Source organism: Amphibalanus amphitrite, unplaced genomic scaffold (assembly GCF_019059575.1).
Source record: "Amphibalanus amphitrite isolate SeventyFive unplaced genomic scaffold, NRLGWU_Aamphi_draft 000052F_arrow, whole genome shotgun sequence".
NCBI lineage: Eukaryota > Metazoa > Arthropoda > Thecostraca > Balanomorpha > Balanidae > Amphibalanus > Amphibalanus amphitrite.
The window spans coordinates 1,425,584-1,444,121 of record NW_024881548.1 but is presented as its reverse complement, the minus strand read 5'-3'; the positions used below and the strand labels follow the sequence as shown (position 1 = coordinate 1,444,121).

At 52.1% G+C, this 18,538-nt stretch overlaps 2 protein-coding genes across 11 annotated transcripts; one reads left to right on the top strand and one right to left on the bottom strand.

The window, feature by feature from the left end:
- On the top strand, positions 1-8,487 carry LOC122377859. 3 transcript variants are annotated; one of them, XM_043358365.1, is made up of 12 exons: positions 1-549; positions 776-913; positions 1,205-1,436; positions 3,398-3,488; positions 3,979-4,123; positions 4,399-4,533; positions 4,692-4,826; positions 5,069-5,284; positions 5,543-5,662; positions 5,968-6,073; positions 6,325-6,480; positions 6,609-8,487. In XM_043358365.1, the coding sequence occupies exons 1-12, from the start codon at positions 411-413 to the stop codon at positions 7,552-7,554; spliced, it is 2,559 nt and encodes an 852-aa protein (XP_043214300.1). In that variant the 5' UTR covers positions 1-410; the 3' UTR covers positions 7,555-8,487. The 3 variants fall into 3 exon arrangements, with proteins under 3 accessions (XP_043214300.1, XP_043214303.1, XP_043214302.1); XM_043358368.1 differs by having other exon boundaries at positions 32-545; XM_043358367.1 differs by having other exon boundaries at positions 230-473.
- On the bottom strand, positions 7,728-18,334 carry LOC122377860 (asparagine--tRNA ligase, cytoplasmic-like). Of its 8 annotated transcripts, none has more exons than XM_043358370.1 (13): positions 18,269-18,323; positions 16,172-16,208; positions 14,981-15,129; positions 14,079-14,333; positions 12,084-12,345; positions 11,634-11,791; positions 11,125-11,268; positions 10,480-10,587; positions 9,741-9,910; positions 9,347-9,482; positions 8,919-9,164; positions 8,500-8,631; positions 7,728-7,997 (listed from the first exon to the last, which is right to left on the bottom strand). In XM_043358370.1, exons 2-13 carry the CDS (start codon positions 16,200-16,202, stop codon positions 7,866-7,868), a joined length of 1,923 nt encoding a protein of 640 aa, XP_043214305.1. In that variant the 5' UTR covers positions 16,203-16,208; positions 18,269-18,323; the 3' UTR covers positions 7,728-7,865. The 8 variants fall into 8 exon arrangements, with proteins under 8 accessions (XP_043214305.1, XP_043214304.1, XP_043214306.1 ...); XM_043358369.1 differs by having other exon boundaries at positions 18,036-18,308; XM_043358371.1 differs by lacking the exon at positions 18,269-18,323 and adding an exon at positions 18,036-18,261 and having other exon boundaries at positions 14,981-15,126.
- Positions 18,335-18,538: the final 204 nt, after the last annotated feature.

Sequence of the window (18,538 nt, the reverse complement as noted above, 5' to 3'; positions counted from 1 at the left end):
GTTTTACGGTTTTCGAAATATCTCGAATTTCGGCTTTGCCCCAACTCCGGCATTGCCCCAACTTCCCCTAATATTTTTGACATTGCGAATATCAAGGCGCAGGAAATCAAGGGCCTGAAACGACATAACGGCCGACATTTTAGCTGCAATGCATCGCCTTGAGTGCATCAACTGCAACATTCGGCACGTGCAAGGTGAAAATTCAACGAGTTGAGAAGCGTTGAAAAATTGCATACAAAAGTTTCCAAGACGTTTCCAAGCTTGTCGAACGATTTATTCGAACGAATTTCGACATGTAAATTGATAAAAATTTAAAGCTGCGGTAATCTAACGTTCAAACGAAGTCAGACTATTGTGTCTCTTACAAAGCTCAATTTAATCTCGATTGGTGATTTGTGCTCGCCGCGACCATGGCGTTTTCGTCGTCGACCATCGAGGTGCCGCTGGCGGTGCAGCGGGCTCGGGAGAATCAGGTGCGTCGGTATGCCGCCTACCTGCAGCGAAGCCTGGACGGAGGCGAGCCCGACGACAACGAAGAAGAGGAGGCAGGTGACTGATACCTTCAGCGGCAGAGCGAGCTCGATGCTCGAATGGTTCGGTGTCAAAGATTAAACTAATTGAATGCAGCAGTTAAATGTAAATAGTTTAATGTGAAAAATGCACGGACGAACCATTGCTTTATCTTTACACGATCTCAATTACCCATATTAAATCAATTTTAATTCATGTCTCTTGGGCACCATGCCAAGTGCCAACGCTCCCCATCCGTCGGCAGAGGTGGACACGTGCTGGTCGTGGTGCGTCTGCATGGGCGCCCTGCTGGTCAACACATTCCTGATCGGCATCCACCACGCCTACAGCGTCCTCTTCATTGCATTCCGCCAGGAGTACGGACTCTCCTACGACACCGCATGTAAGTCGTGTCAGATTGGGTGGGAAGGACCCGCTATCTGGACGAAACTTTTAAAACGTGCGTCTTCCTTTTTTAGCCTGTTGAGCTGCTTGCTTTAATATTTATTCTTCAGCATCCCGTCATAGGCGGCGGGACGGGAGGGCACCGGGCCACCGTGTCCCCCTTTGATTTTGGCATTTTAACATTAGCCCTATGGGCGTTGCATGGAAAGAATGGGACCAAAAGTCGGCAGTGCCCCCCCCCCTTAATTGAAGGTGTTCCGCCGCTTCTGCATCCCGTCCCTTTCGGCAGCGTGGCTGGGCTCGCTCTCGTACGGCTTCTCGTCGTTTCTGGGCCCGTTCTCTGGCCTGGTGTTCCACAAGATCGGCCACCGGGCCTGTGCCACGATCGGCACCTTTATCGCCGTGGCCGGCCTGCTGGGCTGCAGCTTCGCCCACAGCGTCACCGAGCTGGCCGTCAGCTACGTCTTCCTGTTCGGCCTCGGCTCCAGTCTGTCCTACACGCCGTCCGTGGTCGTCAGCAAGTGAGTGGGGCCTATGGGAAGGGAAGTAAGCCCTCAGCAGGTATGGGAGGGGTTAATGAGCGAGAGATAGACGCTGCAAAGGCCCGGCGTAGCATGAATATGTCGTGCAAATATGCAGCAAGCATTTCAAATGCACGTATCATTTAATGTCACCGTAGTCCGAAGAGCGGAAATTCACGAGACTGACGATCGTTTATTGGAAGTTGGAAGTTCCGAACGGTGCAATGGTTGAGCGAAGTAGACTGCGCTATACATTAACAGGACACTAGGCATGTCCGACGCACATGAGTGCATGCATCGGAGTTCCATGGGCTTTGTCACCCGGTTGAATGTCCGGTTGGTATTTCCGAACAGAGTTTGCGGTGACGTCACAATCGAGGTTTGGAACTCTCTGACAAACGAACTCCCTGACAAACGACCCGTATAGGACGTCAATCGCTAGCTGATGAAACGTGCAGCAATTAGCTCAGTCATTTTGTCCACATGTAAACCCCCTTCAGACCAGTCTTCTCGCACCAGTACAACTGGTTCGGGGAGATGATAACATCTCAACCGGTGACTCATGCGGTCCAGACTACCCTAACGCTTGTCGGCGCCCACACGCGCACTGACACACACCGCGATCACGAACAAAGTGATTCACTGCATGACTCCCCTCTGGTCATCCTGACTCAATGAGAGCTGTCGTTCCCGGTAGCTCTAAACTCCATCAGAACCTGCGCCCAACGACAATAAAATTCCGTGCACGGTCACTGCACGCTGGGAGTGACCGGCGCGGTCTCAGCTGGTTTCAGCTCAATTCTGGGAGCTCTGCCGGCGCCGCCTTGTCATTGGCCGCCGGCAGCCCCGGAGTGACGATGACGCGACACACGGCGACACGGCACTACAGTCTCGGTGCCGTAAAACGGCCGCTGTTACACTGCTGCAGTCGAGAGAGACTCACAGGCTCGGCAGGTTTGCAGCCGCCATGACCGCCCAAATGCGTCACAAAGCGCGGTCGAGGGAGGCACCGGGTCACACCACGGATCAACGAGTGATATCATAGAGTTCCATGAACTCTGCAGAGCAGATACCTTCTCTTCTGGTGCTTTTATCCAATAGACTTGGACCGCATCCGAAGCGGACTGTTATGAACGGATTACGTTTGTTAGGGAATTCCACCCAATTGACCGTAAGCTCACACCTTCTTACACCTTCAGAATATTGTTTTTCAGATTGCAGGTCCAATACTCAGTAGCCGGCAGCATATGCATGTGAATTCATCTGTGATAATTGATAATATCCCAGTATATCGCTTTAGCGCATCGTCAAGGGTCGGTTAGGCCTCCGACACACGGCAGCCGGGCCGGGCGACATGCCATAATTCATAAACTGCGGCTAGGTTCGGCGTGTGGCCCGCCGGACCATTTGTTGTTTCAGCCGCCGTCCTTGGTCCATCTGCGAGGCCGCAGAGTACCACCACCAGTACTGTGCGTGACAAACAGGACGGCTGAATTATTCCACTACCGCGTTCGCCCATAAATAGTGTGTTTAAAACACACAAGCCCAAATCCGGCTGTTTTCCAGTGCGTCTATGATCCTGATTTCCGCACTCGGTGCGCCCGGTCGATCGGAATAAGGTGCAAGCATCACTTAGCGACAAGCGAAAATGCTATAAACGACAAAAACGGCGCCCGTCCATTGCGCTTCGGTCATTGGCGTGAAATATGAACACATACGCTTCTGTCTTCTAAACCCTATTGTTAAATGCTCGGCCCAAACACTTTATCTATACGGAATCGTAAATGGGGATAAGCACAGACGACATTCAACACTTATCACGAAGTCAGTCACGTAGACCCCGCTCCCAGAGTACCCCAGCTATTTGTGTCGACTCATGGTCGTTACATGTGTGCATGTTTATCCTTTCCCGTATTTACGTTATCTCTAACAGCCGTTCTGTTTTCTCCTCTGACCGGCAGTCCCTACTTTGACCGCCACCTGGGCCTCGCCACCGGAATAGTGATGTCTGGCACCATGATAGGGGGCATGATACTGCCTCCAGTTGCTCAGGTAAGCATGTGGGATTGGGAAGGATGAGACACGCTGAGGCACTGAATGCAAAGGCCGAGAGAAATGAACTGCACGTTACCTAATAGTCTCCTACCTTATCATAAATTTATGCTGTGCAGCCTGCAGGCGGGAAGCGCTGCCTTTTTTTACATGTATATTGTGGTAGTGTGTCTATGGTCTAATTAATTGTGTAGTCTGAGCACAGAGCATCCGTATATTAACAAATTCACCAAGCTACAAAAAGATGCCACCGCCTAATTTCACCCGTAGCTTTACCCCGCATTCGATGTCTCTCGGACGACGAAGATTCTATGCCGTCCCGCCAATCCCGTCCAAGGTCAGCGGGGGCGCGGCTGCGGTTATGGAATGTGATTGGCCGGACGGCGTAGAATCTTCGCCGTCCGAGAGACATCGAACGCGGGGTTAGTTATAGTCCCTATGCTACAAATGCGGTGCAGAACGTCAACTGTGCTGCCCCCTCTGCCGGCAGGTACTGCTGACATCTGTCGGATACCGGGCCACAATGCGAGTGCTGGCCGGAATCGGGTGTCTGGGGTTCGTCGGCGCCTCGACTTTCAGCGGCCGGGAGCGGCTCATACCGACCAACCAGACAGAGCCCGGCCGGCCCCGAGACGGTGAGTGGGGAGAAGGGAAGGAGAGAGCAAAATCCTGTCACACAAAATGATGAGTATGGATAGAGGAGAGGATGCTGTCAGATTACGACACTGCGGGCTATGTGGGAGACCAATACTGACAAAACGACAAAACGAACGGAAGCTTGCGCCTTGCAGTGTCAGCTACCAATAAGGTGCTAACTGCGCCGACCGTGCGACCTCCTATTCCAACGAGAGCAGTCCAGCTAGACCCGATCCCAACTGACATGGACCTGCCGCCCATTCTCCCTCGGCAGTGACGGTATACCTGCGTCAGGTGAGGAACACCCTCCGAGACCCCGTCTACTGCGTCTGGGTGTCGTGCATCATGCTGGTCCATCTCGGCTCCATGACGCCGATCATACACCTGGTGCAGCGGGGCCTGGACATCGGTGAGTGCCAACACGGAATGCTCAGTGATGGGAGAAAGACGTCTTCCTAGGACAAAGAGACGTACTGAGCCCTTTCCCCGTCCGTCTCCTTCTGAGGCCTGTGTCTTGTCAGTGCTTTCAAACCTTGTCTCTAATCATCTCTTTCGCCTTTTCCCCAGGTCTCAGTTTCGGCGAGGCCTCCTCGGCCGTATCTCTGATGTCGGTGGCCAGTGCTCTGGGCAGGATCGGCTTCGGTCGGGTCCTCGACCACCCTCGAGTCTCACAGAGACTCATGGCACAGCTCTCCATTTTCGGTGAGACGGCGGCGCCACCGGCACCGCCACCGGTTATCACAGGGTAACACAATTTTGTGAGCTACGAAGGTGATACATTCAGTTTAGTAGCGCATCGGTCGAAAGACATTGACCTGCTTCGGACACGGTACAAAGATGGGATATTAACAGAAGCTGTGTCACCATTGACAGATCTGTACCTATCTATAAATGTTTGTGCCTGTCCACTGCCTCCCCCCCCCTGACCGCTGCTCCACCCCCAGTGATGGGCCTGTCCCTGATCCTCGTGCCTGCCGTGGTGAACCTGCCACTGATGCTGGCGTTCGCGCTGGTGTACGGCGCCGCCGAGGGCCTCTACGTCGACCTGATGCCCCTGACCACACTGCGACTGATGGGACCGCGAGGAACGGCCGAGATCGCCTGGACGCTGCTGGTCGGGATGGTATCCATTCCGTGGATCATTGGACCGTTTGTGGCCGGTACGTATCCAGCAGTTACGTAGGTGTCACCGTAAAGTGAAGCATCCATCCTTGATGAATTCTGATGATGATGTTTAATGTTTATATTGGTTTAAGGGGACTGCAACAGTCATCGGCGTCCATTGAGCCATGCCATTGCCAGTTATTCGTCCACTCACCCATGTCGCTATACGTCCCGTATTTCTATTGTCAGCCGCTGAACTCATCCGTGGACCGTGACTAATTCCTCTGATCGGCATCGGACACTGGGTTTCACAGGTATTCTGCGAGAGACTGTGGGCTCCTATGACCTGGCGTTCATCCTCTGTGGAGCCGTCATCGTTGCCGCTGCCGGCATCCTGTTTGCGCTGCCGCTGGCTCTACGTCGCAGAGAGATGGGTGAGTGACTGCGACTGTTCACTGGTCGGGACCGTGCGATACGGTTGTGATAATGTCTGGTGTGGATAGGATAAAACTGCATGTGAGAATGGGACCTGTTTGTAACCGGCTTGGTCATCGCCTGTGTAAGCTAACTCAACTCTGCGCAGGGATGACGAGGAGCAGAAAGATCAAGATACCCACAGAACACAGAATATAAATATGACCGATATAGCTACAAAGCTCCAGGCAAACAGTCCTTCTTGCCCCATTGTCAGCTGCATGGATGGACTGACAAACTGTCTTCCCGTGCCCTTCATTCGCAGCGGACGGTTCGCCCGAAGGAGCCGGAGACGCGCCTGCACAGCTGACCCAGGCCAGCTTCGGCGCGCCCATTTTCGGCTACATCAGCATCCAGGACATGCCGCCCAGGTGAGTGACGTAATCTGTGCCTCAGCGAGAAGCAATTGGCATCCGATCGTTGCCGAGATCCGTGTGAAAATTATCCCTATCCTCTACCCTGCCTTGTAAGGAAATCTTTTCTTCTGGCATTATTGTGCCGTTTCTTACACGACGAGCACCACCGTCGATTCGCTCGCCCTTGATTGTTTGTGATCATGCTACAGACGGAAGAAAAATAGAATCAGCCTCTGACACACACACATCTGTCTGTGCTATTCCAGCTACCGGCAGCAGATCCGTTTCCGTCCGGGAAAGACAACCCAGCTGCAGCAGGGCCTCGGTCCGGGAGGGTTACAGAGCACTGCGCAGACCATCTCCAACCTGGAGATCCAGCCGCTCAACGCCAGCAGTCGCGCACACAACCGATGGACCGCCAGGTAGGCTGCTGTTATCCACAGCGTCAGTGCCGGGCACGGGTGAGCAGATGGACTGTGCTGGGGCTGAAACTGCGCGTCATGTGTCATGTGTTACTGCTCTGACGGGTGTGTGTATCTTTGTCCAATAGCCGGTCTCAGGAGGTCGTCTCTCGCCCTCTACCACTCGAGTACGACTCTCTGGCCGCGCTGCGGAGGAACATCCCCAGTCAGCGACCTGGCGCGGAGACCACCCCGCGGCCGGAGCCGGCAGCTCCACCGGCCGCAGCTCCGTCCGCCTCCAAGACACTGCCGCCGCCGCCGGCCGCGCTGCCGCCGCCCGTGGATCAGGTGCCGGCAGGATACGAAGCACTGCCCGTGGCCGGCTACCTGGTCCTGGAACCGGGCTCAGACCAGGCACGATTCGTGGTGGTGGACAGCCGCGCCGGGCAGACGCTCATGATGCGCACCTCTCTGACGCCCGGCCCGGCTGATGTAGAGGACGAGAGTGACGACCGACTGCGGCAGGTGCTGGAGACGATCGCTGAGGAGTCGCGCAGCAACATCGCCGTGGTGGACGGCGGCGAGGGAGCCAGCACGGCGCACGAGCGGTTCCGCCAGGTGCGCCGCGCCGTCACCGGCTGGCACGCCTACCAGGAGGCCGACGAGGCGGAGGTCACCAGTCTGACAGAGTCTCGGTCCGTGGAGGCAGCCACCGCCGGCCCAGTCACTGAGCAGGAGACGGCGCCGCCGCGACCCGCGTCCCTCTCGTCTATGGACGTGCGACCCACGGCCGCGACAGCCGCCTCGCTGTCTGACGCCGAGCTGGAGACGCCCGAGCAGCGCTCCGTGTCGCCCTCGGATATCACCCTGTCGGGTGTGGCCGACTCGCAGGAGTGGCACGAGCCGCGGCCCGGCTCAGCCATGTCCGACCGCGCCCGCTCGGCCGACACGCGGCGCCGGCGCAGTCTCGGACTCAGTCTCAGTCTCAGTCGGGGAGGAGAGGCGCGGCCCGCCAGCAGCGACCACGGCAGCCTGGGGAGCGTGTCGAGCGCGGAGGAGGCCGACTCGTCCACCGGCGACCGGCCTTACTACTGAAATAGCACAGAGCAGGCGGAGAAACAAGGAACTTATCGGGGTAAAGGTTACCAGGACCAACGACAGGCAGGGTAGCTTATGAGTAAACCCTTTAGAAAGCCCACGTGAGAGGGAGCTCGGAGAGTCAAAGGATAGCCACCCTGAATCCCACCATCCCTTACCACCTCAAAAACTTGATCATTTCATTCGAAATGTATTCGCTACCAGCTCCCGATGGGATGGATCACCGCAAAACATGGCCGTGGGGCGGTATAAATAAAGCTGATTTGGTCTGTGGACGGCCGAGCGCCGGACGGTACGGGGCGGTCCGATCAGGGTTTGCACCGGCCCGTGAAGCGCGGGTACAGACACACCTCTCGAATGTGGTAGCGGTTCAGCAGCCAGCAGAGTAGACGCTCCAGGCCCAGGCCGTACCCGCCATGCGGAGTTGTGCCGTAGACACGCTGTAACGAACAGCGGAGCGGGTGTTAGATATTTCCGGACCAGCCGAGTGTGAGGGGATGGTGCGTACTGGCTAGGGACAGCTACGATAGGCCATTTTTGAAGGTCCGCGGATGAAAAGCGTAAGAGGCTGGAACGATTTACAAGGCAGTCACGCTCAACTGACACTGCCCACAACTTAGGTTTTGGTGGGTAGAAAAGCCATGCGACGTGACAAAAAGATTATGCATCGAAGTGCAGGATTGCAGAAACGTTCATCTCACAAATGTCAAAAGGCAATGCTACCGAGCATATCAGAACCGGTTCAAGCAAGATACATGCTTTACCATGACAGATAGAAGATATGAATAGATCATCCCTGTTTTGGCACCCAGTGGCTACGACCAGAAAAAAACGACAACGATCAATGCCGACCGATTAAGTGCTGCCGATATAGGCAATTGTACCAAACCCATGACTCGTTGAAATACAAATACAGACTGCGCTGTCCAACTGTCGTCTCACCTGGTCCTTGTACCAGTAGTAGGGCTCCGAGGGGATGCCCTGCTTTTTAAACGCCTCCTCCAGCTGGGCCAGGTCGTTCATGCGCATCGACCCACCGACAATCTCACCGACGTTCGGCATCAGGACGTCCACCTGAGACAGGACGGGGGCGACGGGTCAGCCCGTCAACAACAGGCGGGTAAAAAAGACAATAGCTAAACTGACAATGGCACAGGAATCATCTGGTTTGCTGGGGCTTTGGGACGCGCCGACAGTGGAATTATTATGAGCCCAATAGAGGACTACAATGGAGATTGACACACATTTTAATACAAATGTAAAGGCTATTGAGATATCACAACACAAATTTTATGTTTCATCTATGAGACCGTTCACCCAAGATATCAGTATCGTCACCCTTCACACTTGAGCAGCCTTACCGACTCAGTGAGGCGCGGGTCCTCGGGACACTTGGCCATGTAGAACGCCTTGATCTCGTAGGGGAAGCGGCAGAGCATGATGGGCTCGTTGATCATGTCTGTCATCTTCCTCTCTGGCATCTCTGGGATGTCCTCGCCGAATTCGTAGAACGTGCCGTCCTCCTTGGTGATGTTGTTCTCCTTCAGGAACTTGATGGCGTCCGCGTAATCCATCCGGCGGAACGGACGCTTCGGCGGCTTGAAGTCCTGGAGGCGCAACATGAATCATGCAAAAATACATAAAAGAACTGACACATTCATTGCGAAAATGACAGGACGCTGACAATTTTAACATTACTTTTCTGATAAAAACTACAATAAATACACAACTACAGGGTGACTAGGAAGTCTGTAAAACCGAGGCTGAGTGACCTCGGAGACACACTGACCGGGTTCAGCTCGTAGACGATGTCGGCGAAGGGCGACTTGAGCACGCGGTCCACCACGTCACAGATGAGGTCCTCCAGCCGGTCCAGCAGGTCGTCAAACGTGATAAACGGACACTCGCCCTCAATGTGGGTGTACCTGATGATCGCAAAATTGGCGGAGTTGGTGATCAGAGATCAGAGATCAGAGAATGAAGAGCTCAGTTCGATCTTGAGCATATCACACAACGAAGTATAATTCGCAAAGCCAAAGGTGAATGGTGCATACCTGAATGAAACAATCGTACTTGATTTACTTTGCAGCTATAACAGCGCTCAATTCTCGTTTTAAAAACACATTCTTCCGGCTATATACCGCAGGTACCTCCAGAATAAAACCCCCACGTGATGCACTCACTCGGCCAGGTGCCGGCGCGTTCTGCTCTGCTCGGCACGGTAACTCTGTGCCACGCAGAAGACGTCTCCCAGCGCCGGGATGGCCGTCTCCAGGTACAGCTGACTGCTCTGAGTCAGGTAGGCCTCCTCGCCGAAATAGTTGAACTTGAACAGCGTCGAGCCACCCTCAACCTGACCGCGAAAAAAGGCGACACGTCAGCCACAACCCACAGACAACGTGATTATAGACGGCGAATGGTGCATCTCGTGAAATGTCACCTCACTGTTTTGTACGACCGAACAATGTATGAACTTTCGGCTGAACAATGTAAAGCTCGTTGGGATAAATCAAATCTGGAAAACTTAATACAGCAAAAGCCAGGTAGGCGGCCTGTCCCGTAGCTCAGTGCCTGTCCCGTTGCTCAGTTGGTAGAGCATTGGACTCCCGGTAGTGAGAGCCCGGGTTCGAGACGCTCCGGCGCTCGATATTTGAGACTCCTGACGGGGATGGTCTGCGGTTGGTGGGAGCAGCCGCAGCCAGTTGAAGTCAGTTGAGTGGGACAGACCGTGTCCGGCTTTGAAGGGCACGTTAAACTTTGGCATCTAAATTCTCCCGTTACCCGGAATTGCGCGATCGGACGGTAGGGGTCGGGGTCTACGCAACAAGCTCTGCTTAGCGTGGGCTCCGGCTCTGTCAATCCGTCCATTCAAACATTCGAGCTAAATTTATAAAAAAGACATTTTATTTTGCAAGTGGCTACCTGGGTTTGGACGAGCGTGGGTGGCGTCACCTCGAAGTACCCGCGGCTGAAGTAGTGCTCACGGAAGGCCTGTGTCAGCACTGAACGCATCTTTAACACCTTGGAGGTCTATGGAAAAGAAAAGAGATAGTTATGAATGCCACGTGACGAAAACTGCAGGTCATATTACGGTTACATAAGCATAGCTGATAAGACGAGCATACAGCAGCGGTTTTACATTAAAATTGCTTTGCATTTGCAATGCGTTTCTTATGCCTCTGCTACCGTCTTTGATTTCATCAAAAGTGGTATCTCTCCTTCGATTGTTTCTCCCGAAATCATAAATCAACTCCGCCGCACTCCTTCTTTTCCCCATTCACCAACGTCCTCATTCTCCAGCTTCCCTATTCCCCGCACCCTCAACTGACGTTCTCCCCACGGATCATGATGTGCCTGCCCCTCCCTATTCCCCGCTCAGTCCCAACTAACGTTCTCTCCGCGCGGATCATGATGCGCCTACCCTCCCTATTCCCCGCATCCTCAACTAACGTTCTCTCTGCGGCTCATGATGCGCCTACCCTCCCTATTCCCGGCACCCTAAACTAACGTTCTCTCCGCGGATCATGATGTGCCTGTCCCTCCCTATTCCCCGCAGCCCCAACTAACGTTCTCGCCACGGATCATGATGTGCCGGTTGTCGAGCTGCACGTCGGGGTTGGCCTCCTCGTTGAGTAGGGTGTCGGCTCCGCCGGCGGGTGCCAGGCCCACCAGCTCCCAGTAATCGACCTGCATCTCGTGGCCGCCCGGCGCCTGTTGGTGGGCACAAAGCGCGGCGTCAACATGAGTGCGTTTGGTAAATAACAGATAATAGAAGTGCGTGAGAAAATGAACACTTGTCCAATGATAGGGATGATTGACTACTGTATAGCCAATAGTTTCGGTAAAATACGGTCAAGTCAGAGGTAATGTAAAAGCAGATAGCAGATAAGAATAGAGCAATGGTGCAGCGAAACAGTAAAATAAATGTACGATTTTAAAATCAAACTCTTGGAGCATATTTATCATCACACTCCTTGAGAAAAAAAAAACACCTCGAACAATCAATATCCATCTTTCGCCAACCAACATCCAGACCCTTTCCCCACCAGATGGCCAGTCCCCGTGCGTGGCCGTACCGTTTTGCCCTCGGGCAGCGCCTTGACGGTGCCGTAGAGGCAGACAGACGACTCGGTAGAAAGCACCAGCGCCTCGTAGGTCTGGCACAGCTTGTCGGTGAGCACACACTGCAGGAAGCCCGTGCCGTCGCGCAGCACCACGAACATCATCGCCTTGCCTAGGGACACGACAGAGGTGGGTGGTGAGATGGGGAGGCGGGAAGCCGAGTTCGCACATTCTGCAGAGTAATATTTTTAGAACATTATCTGTTTTTGGTTGGCAAATGGCAAATCATCACACCGTTCATTAAAATTAAGCAGCCAGTTAAACTACATTTCGTTGGGTATCGCACATGCAAAGCTCATACATATAACTGATCCAGTGTTGTTTAATGTTCACTATTTCCCAGCAAGTTGCCTCTCTCATAGCTCCTATTTCCGTGCCCTCCTCCTGTCTCACATCCTACTCACCCTGCCTCCTGAGCCGGTGCACCCAGCCGTAGACCTGGACTCGCGTGTCGCGGTGCCGCTCCGTCTCACTGATCTTCACACGCACCGCGCGCGGCCAGCTGGGGTCCTCGGCGATGGTCACCTTTCGCGCCTCCTCCAGGTTTTTGGCGCGCTTCTCCGCGTCCTCAGCCTCCTTTTTGGCGCGCTCTGCGGCCTTTCTCACCTCATGTTGCCATATCTTGTGCACCTTCTTCAACTGGGACTTGGCAACAGGTTCGAATTGCTGATAAACAGAAAAGGAATAAGTATCAAATGAGCGAGCAAGATATGCTACGACAAGTCAAAATAATTTGAGTCTGAACACAAACTCCTCTGAATTGATATTGGAGCACGGCATTGCTCTGAGGTTAGGAGTAGACGATCAGCAATGAAGAGCAGCTAATGGAGAAATTACGTCTTAGCAAGCTACAATGTGATGGTGTTAGTGAGCGGTCCAGCAAGCTAGAATTTTAGGAGTCCAGGGTGAACAAAAAATCTAAAGTTGATTCAGTGAAGATGTAAAAATAATTGAAATTTGACACTTTCAAACGTAGCACATGCACGGTGGCCCACGTAGCTACAGTTTACCGCACAATAGATAAATTGACAGGCGCTGTTATGTTGGCTGCGACTCATCGCAAAGCACCGAACAGTTTCTGCGGTTAGCTAGTAAAAGCAATTACGCAAAACCGCAACTCGAAACTAAACCGACATTAATCTAATCACAACCGAACTACAATCAGACGATTGATTATTTCGTGATTAGTCATATGCCTCAGTCCTCACATTGCCAGAGGACAACATTTGCCAGAGGACAATGGGATGTGTTTGAAAGGCAAGTGCTCGCCCAGCAGGAGTGCAAAAATCCCGACGGACATTCAGGCCCCTGAAAGGGTGAGTCAGACTGAGCAAGGTTCGCAGTGCTACTGCAAAGGAAATCGAGCATCAGCCATTCAGAAATCAAGCCAGTAATTGTACGACCGGGTGCATGCAGTGTGAAACGATTATGGCAGGTAGTATATCGGCTGAACCGTGCCTGTGTCTGTGCAAACAACTGACTATCCGGTTCAGAATCTATAATTCAAATCGGAAGCTCCATTGTGCAGATCAAGCCGCCACCATGGATTTACCCCTGCGGTGGCGCCGAGGCCTTAACTCTCCGTCACTGCGCCACAGACGGCAGGACCTATATGGCCTTGGACGGCAGTGAGTTTGGGCCTCTTTTGGCCACCACATCTTCTATACAGATATTCCATTTGCATTTAATTGCTTGCAAAGTCAATTATACCGAAGCCAAACGTTTGCATCACCAGTGAATCTCTAAACACATTGATCGTCTCCATTGCGAAATGGAGGACGGATAATAACCCTCTCCGTCGGACAAACTTGATACAATCAGGAGGATGCTATGAGGGACTCTCATACGGCGTATGGCAAAACTAGGCCTAAGATAAACAAATCGAATAAAAAGCGAGCACGTCCTCAAGTGCAGGAGTAAGATACTTCTGGCTGTCATGAGCAGTTGAAACAAAACAGATGTAAACAAACGGAACGAATGTGACAGGTTTACGAACTAAACGCTTCATAGTCTACTCCACCTCATTTAATGCTCGAAAGAGATAATGCCACAACACGCATTCGATCATGCAACTACGATAATGCATTGATGACGATTGACGACTTTGAGACATTTTGCAGCGTCCAAAAGCGTCATGTTATAAATCAAGAATCATTTAGGAGGGGGCACCGGGGGCCGCTCCGCTCTCGCTGTGATACCCAATAATGGTCAGCGAATGAATTCCACTAGCATCCATATAATTGCGGAGCTCATGCAAGGTGCAGCTGTCAAAAGCATACCGTCGCCCATGCCATAAGCTATATGCTTCTACCATCATCGGTGCAGCGAGGTAAGCAATGCGGCACCACAGCAACCTACTAGGCAAGGTGTGCCAGTGCGCGGGACCGGGGCGGGCCCACCTGTCCCAGGAGTCGGTCCAGACCCAGCCGGGAGAGCACCGTCTCCTCACCGGCCGGCCAGCCGGAGGACTCCTCCGAGAGACAGCGCACGTGACGCCACCAGCGCGCCGCGTGCGTGCGCTCCGGCGGCGGCTCCGCCAGGCGGGCGAGCACGCGCAGGTCGAGGCGACTGGGCGAGTGGCCGCCGATATAGGAGAACTGGGCTAGGTGCGGCTCGAGTGCCGTCGACAGACAGGGAGAGGCGCCGCCTGAGGCCTGCAGACAGCCCGGGGCGAGAAATGACCCGTCGTAACGGGTGGAATTGGGTTGTGCAGTTTATTTTGGATGACCTACGCAAATGACAATTTGGTGAGGTAATGTGGTGTCATATACATTATACATATATAACACGAATAAGTATTTCAGGTATTATCAACATAAAACAGCTCTCTTTCCATGCGAGGTCACGCGACAGTCGAAGGGGCTCACAAAGACCTTGGAAGGCCTGGTGCTGGTATGAGCTGACCTCAGTCATGTCTAAGAGGGCCCAGCAGGCTTTAACACTCTGTGTGGACTGTGGGCGTGGGCCCACATTGGCCTGACTCCTACGACTACCACGGCCGACACATTCTCCATCTCTGGTCCCATTCGTTCTAGGGGAGATGCTGATTTTTTATATCATAACCACTAACCAATGTGTCGTGTAACACGACTGATAGACAACCAATGAATAATTTGACTGACTAGCTAAAACATGACTTTAGGCCAAGCAATATCGACTTCAACTCCGGAGTCGGAGTCGGTACGAGTTCGGCGTCTCCGGCCAGAACTGTCGACTCCGACCGACTCCGACTCCGCACGCCTACAGCTTTGCCCAACAACTCAATATGCTGTTTCAACATTCACCCAGACATTCATCCTACCTTGCCCTCCTCTTTGGCATCCACAAGGATAGTGGGCAGCGGCTCCTTGCCAGCATGGTGCATTGCACGCAGCACAGTCTTGAAAGGTGCCTCTGCCGTGCCCTTGCCAGTCTCATCTGACCCATTCTTCTCTGAGGTGTAGATCTCTGCTGTGGAAATAGACACAACACATCAGAGTGGCAGAATTTAGTGAAATATCGAAGTTCAATGAAACAAACTATGGTTTCTTTTCTAGCAGTGCCTGACATGAAATATCACTCCCTCCTCTTAGGAATTGCTCTCTCCACTCTCCACTCTCCACTCTCCACTCTCCACTCTCCACTCTCCACTCTCCACTCTCCACTCTCCACTCTCCACTCTCCACTCTCCACTCTCCACTCTCCACTCTCCACTCTCCACTCTCCACTCTCCACTCTCCACTCTCCACTCTCCACTCTCTCTCTCTCTCTCTCTCTCTCTCTCTCTCTCTCTCTCTCTCTCTCTCTCTCTCTCTCTCTCTCTCTCTCTCTCTCTCTCTCTCTCTCTCTCAAGTTTAACTATGCACATAGTCATGTATGGTTAGTCACCCTCACTGATTAGGCTGGCTTCAACCTGCCACAAACCTCAACCATGCCAGTCAGGGAGCTCATAAGCATCAGGCGTTCATCGCACCTTGAACCTCAGACTCTTGTATTTGTCACCAGGACGTGTACTCTCACTACATTAAGCTCAATGTTCTACTGAATGAGGCTTGGGACTGACATTTAAGCTCTTTTGGTTGCAAACTTTTCTACAATAGTTCCAGACTTTATTTCATCAACAACTCAGAGCAAGGTGACAAAATGCAATCAAAATAAGGAGAGAATAGAGGAAAATGCAAAGTAGGAGAATCAATCTGCTAGCTCATTCAGCTACTCCCTCCCCCCTCCAAAACAGTAACATTTTACCGACATTGCATAAACTTTGGCACTAAGGGAAAGATGTCTTAAATCACTTTACCTATACTTTCCTTAAAATACTAACCATATAAAAAAGGGCAATGCATGAAAGAATACACTTCAAATGCCTTTCCTACACACTACAGGGAGCCTCAAGTACAAGTAGGTAGGTATGCAAAATAGCTAATAAAATGGCTTGAGGCTCATAGTTCCAACCAATGACTGACAATTGACAAATCCAATTCTTGTGAGCTGATTTCATGTATCTACTTACCAATGCTCATATCACCCATTGCTTTCTCCATGGTTACCTGAAAAGTTCATAAATTAAGGTCAACTGGAGAGTGGAGCTCATATCAATTATCAATATGGAAAGTTAAAACTATCAAGTGTTGTAATGGAAAAACATTCTTGCTTCACTTGCTTTCCATCCATTCTCCTTGTTATTTGTCATCAAACTTTGAATTTTAATAGCAGAGATAGATAGATATTAGAGATATGCAATGCATGGGCCATGAGCTTAAATGGTTACAAATGTTAAAATTTGGCACAAATAAAATAAGATTCAAATTTTAGAGCATGTAGAATCTTTACAGAGTCTCTGGGACGTCCCATGTAGTGTCTATCCCTGCGTTTGATGTCTCTCGGACGACAAAGATTCTACGCTGTCCAGCCACCCAGTAAACATGCCGACGTCGGCCCGACGTCGGCCGACGTCGGGGTGACGTCGGCAACTCGGCATCGGCATGCCGACGTCGGCCCGACTTCGGTCCAACCTCGGCACGACGTCGTCTGGATGTCGGATATGCCCGCATGTACCGACGTCCAGCCGAGGTCCAGCCGACGTCGGGCCGACGTCGGACCGAGATCAACTGCTGAGGTCCAGCCGACGTCGGGCCGACGTCGGACCGACATCGGCCGCTGTTTTGACCGTTAAAATAATATAAAATACATGTTTCGTGTTTCATAAAGAGCTTCTGTATTCAAAATATCCTCAGGAAACTCAAATCTTCCTCCACGCCGCAACCCCCTGATCCGGACTGGACGGGAAACTTTATCCCATTTGGGATTGCCCGTAAGCCGAGCTCGCCCGTAGCCGGGTGCCGTGAGTGCTTGAGCCGGGTGCGGTGAGTGCTTGGGGCTGCTCGGCCTATCCTTTGGTCAGGCTCAGCCCCGGCAACTCACCAGGGCCGGGCCCAGTTCATATAGAAAGGCCAGTCGGCAAGTGTCACTTTGCCAAAGTGCCACTTATCAAAGGGACACTTTGGGAAACGTTGGTGCAGCCTGCAGGTGTGAAGTGGATATATGAATCCATTGCGGGGTCGCCCTTTCCAATAAGTGTCACGTAACAGCAATAAGACCAGGGACTCTATATGAACTGGACCCAGGGTGCTCGCCAAGAAGACCAATGTCTCCATCCTATCATCCTTCCGGCTCTGAAATGGTCTTGTCAGACCGAAAGGGCATAACCCAACAAAACAAACTAAATCCGTTATTTGGCTGCGTGGTGTAGTGGTTAGCGCACTAACCTCGCGTTCAAATGACACGGGGTTCAAATCTCACCGCCGGTTGATGCTTTTGGCGTGTTGTCCCAGTAAACATGCCGACGTCGGCGACTGGGGGGCTCGAATCCCGCCGCCGGTTGATATTTTTGGCGCGTTGTCCCAATAAACATGCTGACGTCGGCCCCGTCGGTCCAACGTCAAACGATCTCGTCAACCTCGGCAAACGACCTCGGCCCGACGTCGGCTCGACGTCGGCTGGACTTCGGAACTTGCGGGCATATCCGACGTCCAGCCGACGTCGGGCCGAGGTTGAACCGACGTCGGGCCGACGTCGGCATGTTTACTGGGCAATCACGTTCCATAACCGCAGTCAAGCCCCTGCTGACCTTGGACGGGATTGGCCGGACGACGTAGAATCTCCGTCGTCCGAGAGACCTCGAACGCGGGGTATATTTTTACAGTCTGGCAGTTTGGTAATAAGATGGTGATGCTGAGAATTCAAATTGGCAGCTGGTACTTTTAAATGGGAAATCCAGCAGTAGAGTGTTAACAAAAGTGTACTGAACAACACTTCATTCTCCATTGCACATTTAACCTAAAGCCTCAGACCTGACAGGCTGCCCAGCTTCTTACCTTCTTGTTATACAAATTGAAATAGCAGACAAGTTGACCTCAGGAAGAATGGGACAGATGCAAATTGAAATGACTGGAGGATTTATCCTCAATCAATTAATCTCCTATCGCCTATGTAGAAAAGGCCACAGTGTATATAAATAGGCTAAAACAACTTGAACTAATATGCACACTGGCTGGGGACGAGAAATTGTTACGACCGAATCGCCGGCCAAACAGAAACTAAAGATCACCTGAGAAAACAAATGTTTTCATCATGCATTATTATGCACATGTCTTGCAATCCATGTAATATGTTCTACTCAATACTCGTCCAGCGAGCAAAAACTTACGTCATACATACATTTTTGTACAAGAATACGTTCTGAAGCTTAAAACTGCAAATAATCTTTTTTAACCGCCAATGGCTTTTATTTAAGTTCCCAGAAATGGGTTACTTAAAATATTTATGGTGGAAAAAGTTTATCAAACATTGGCTGACGTCACTTCACTGAAAGCCTTCG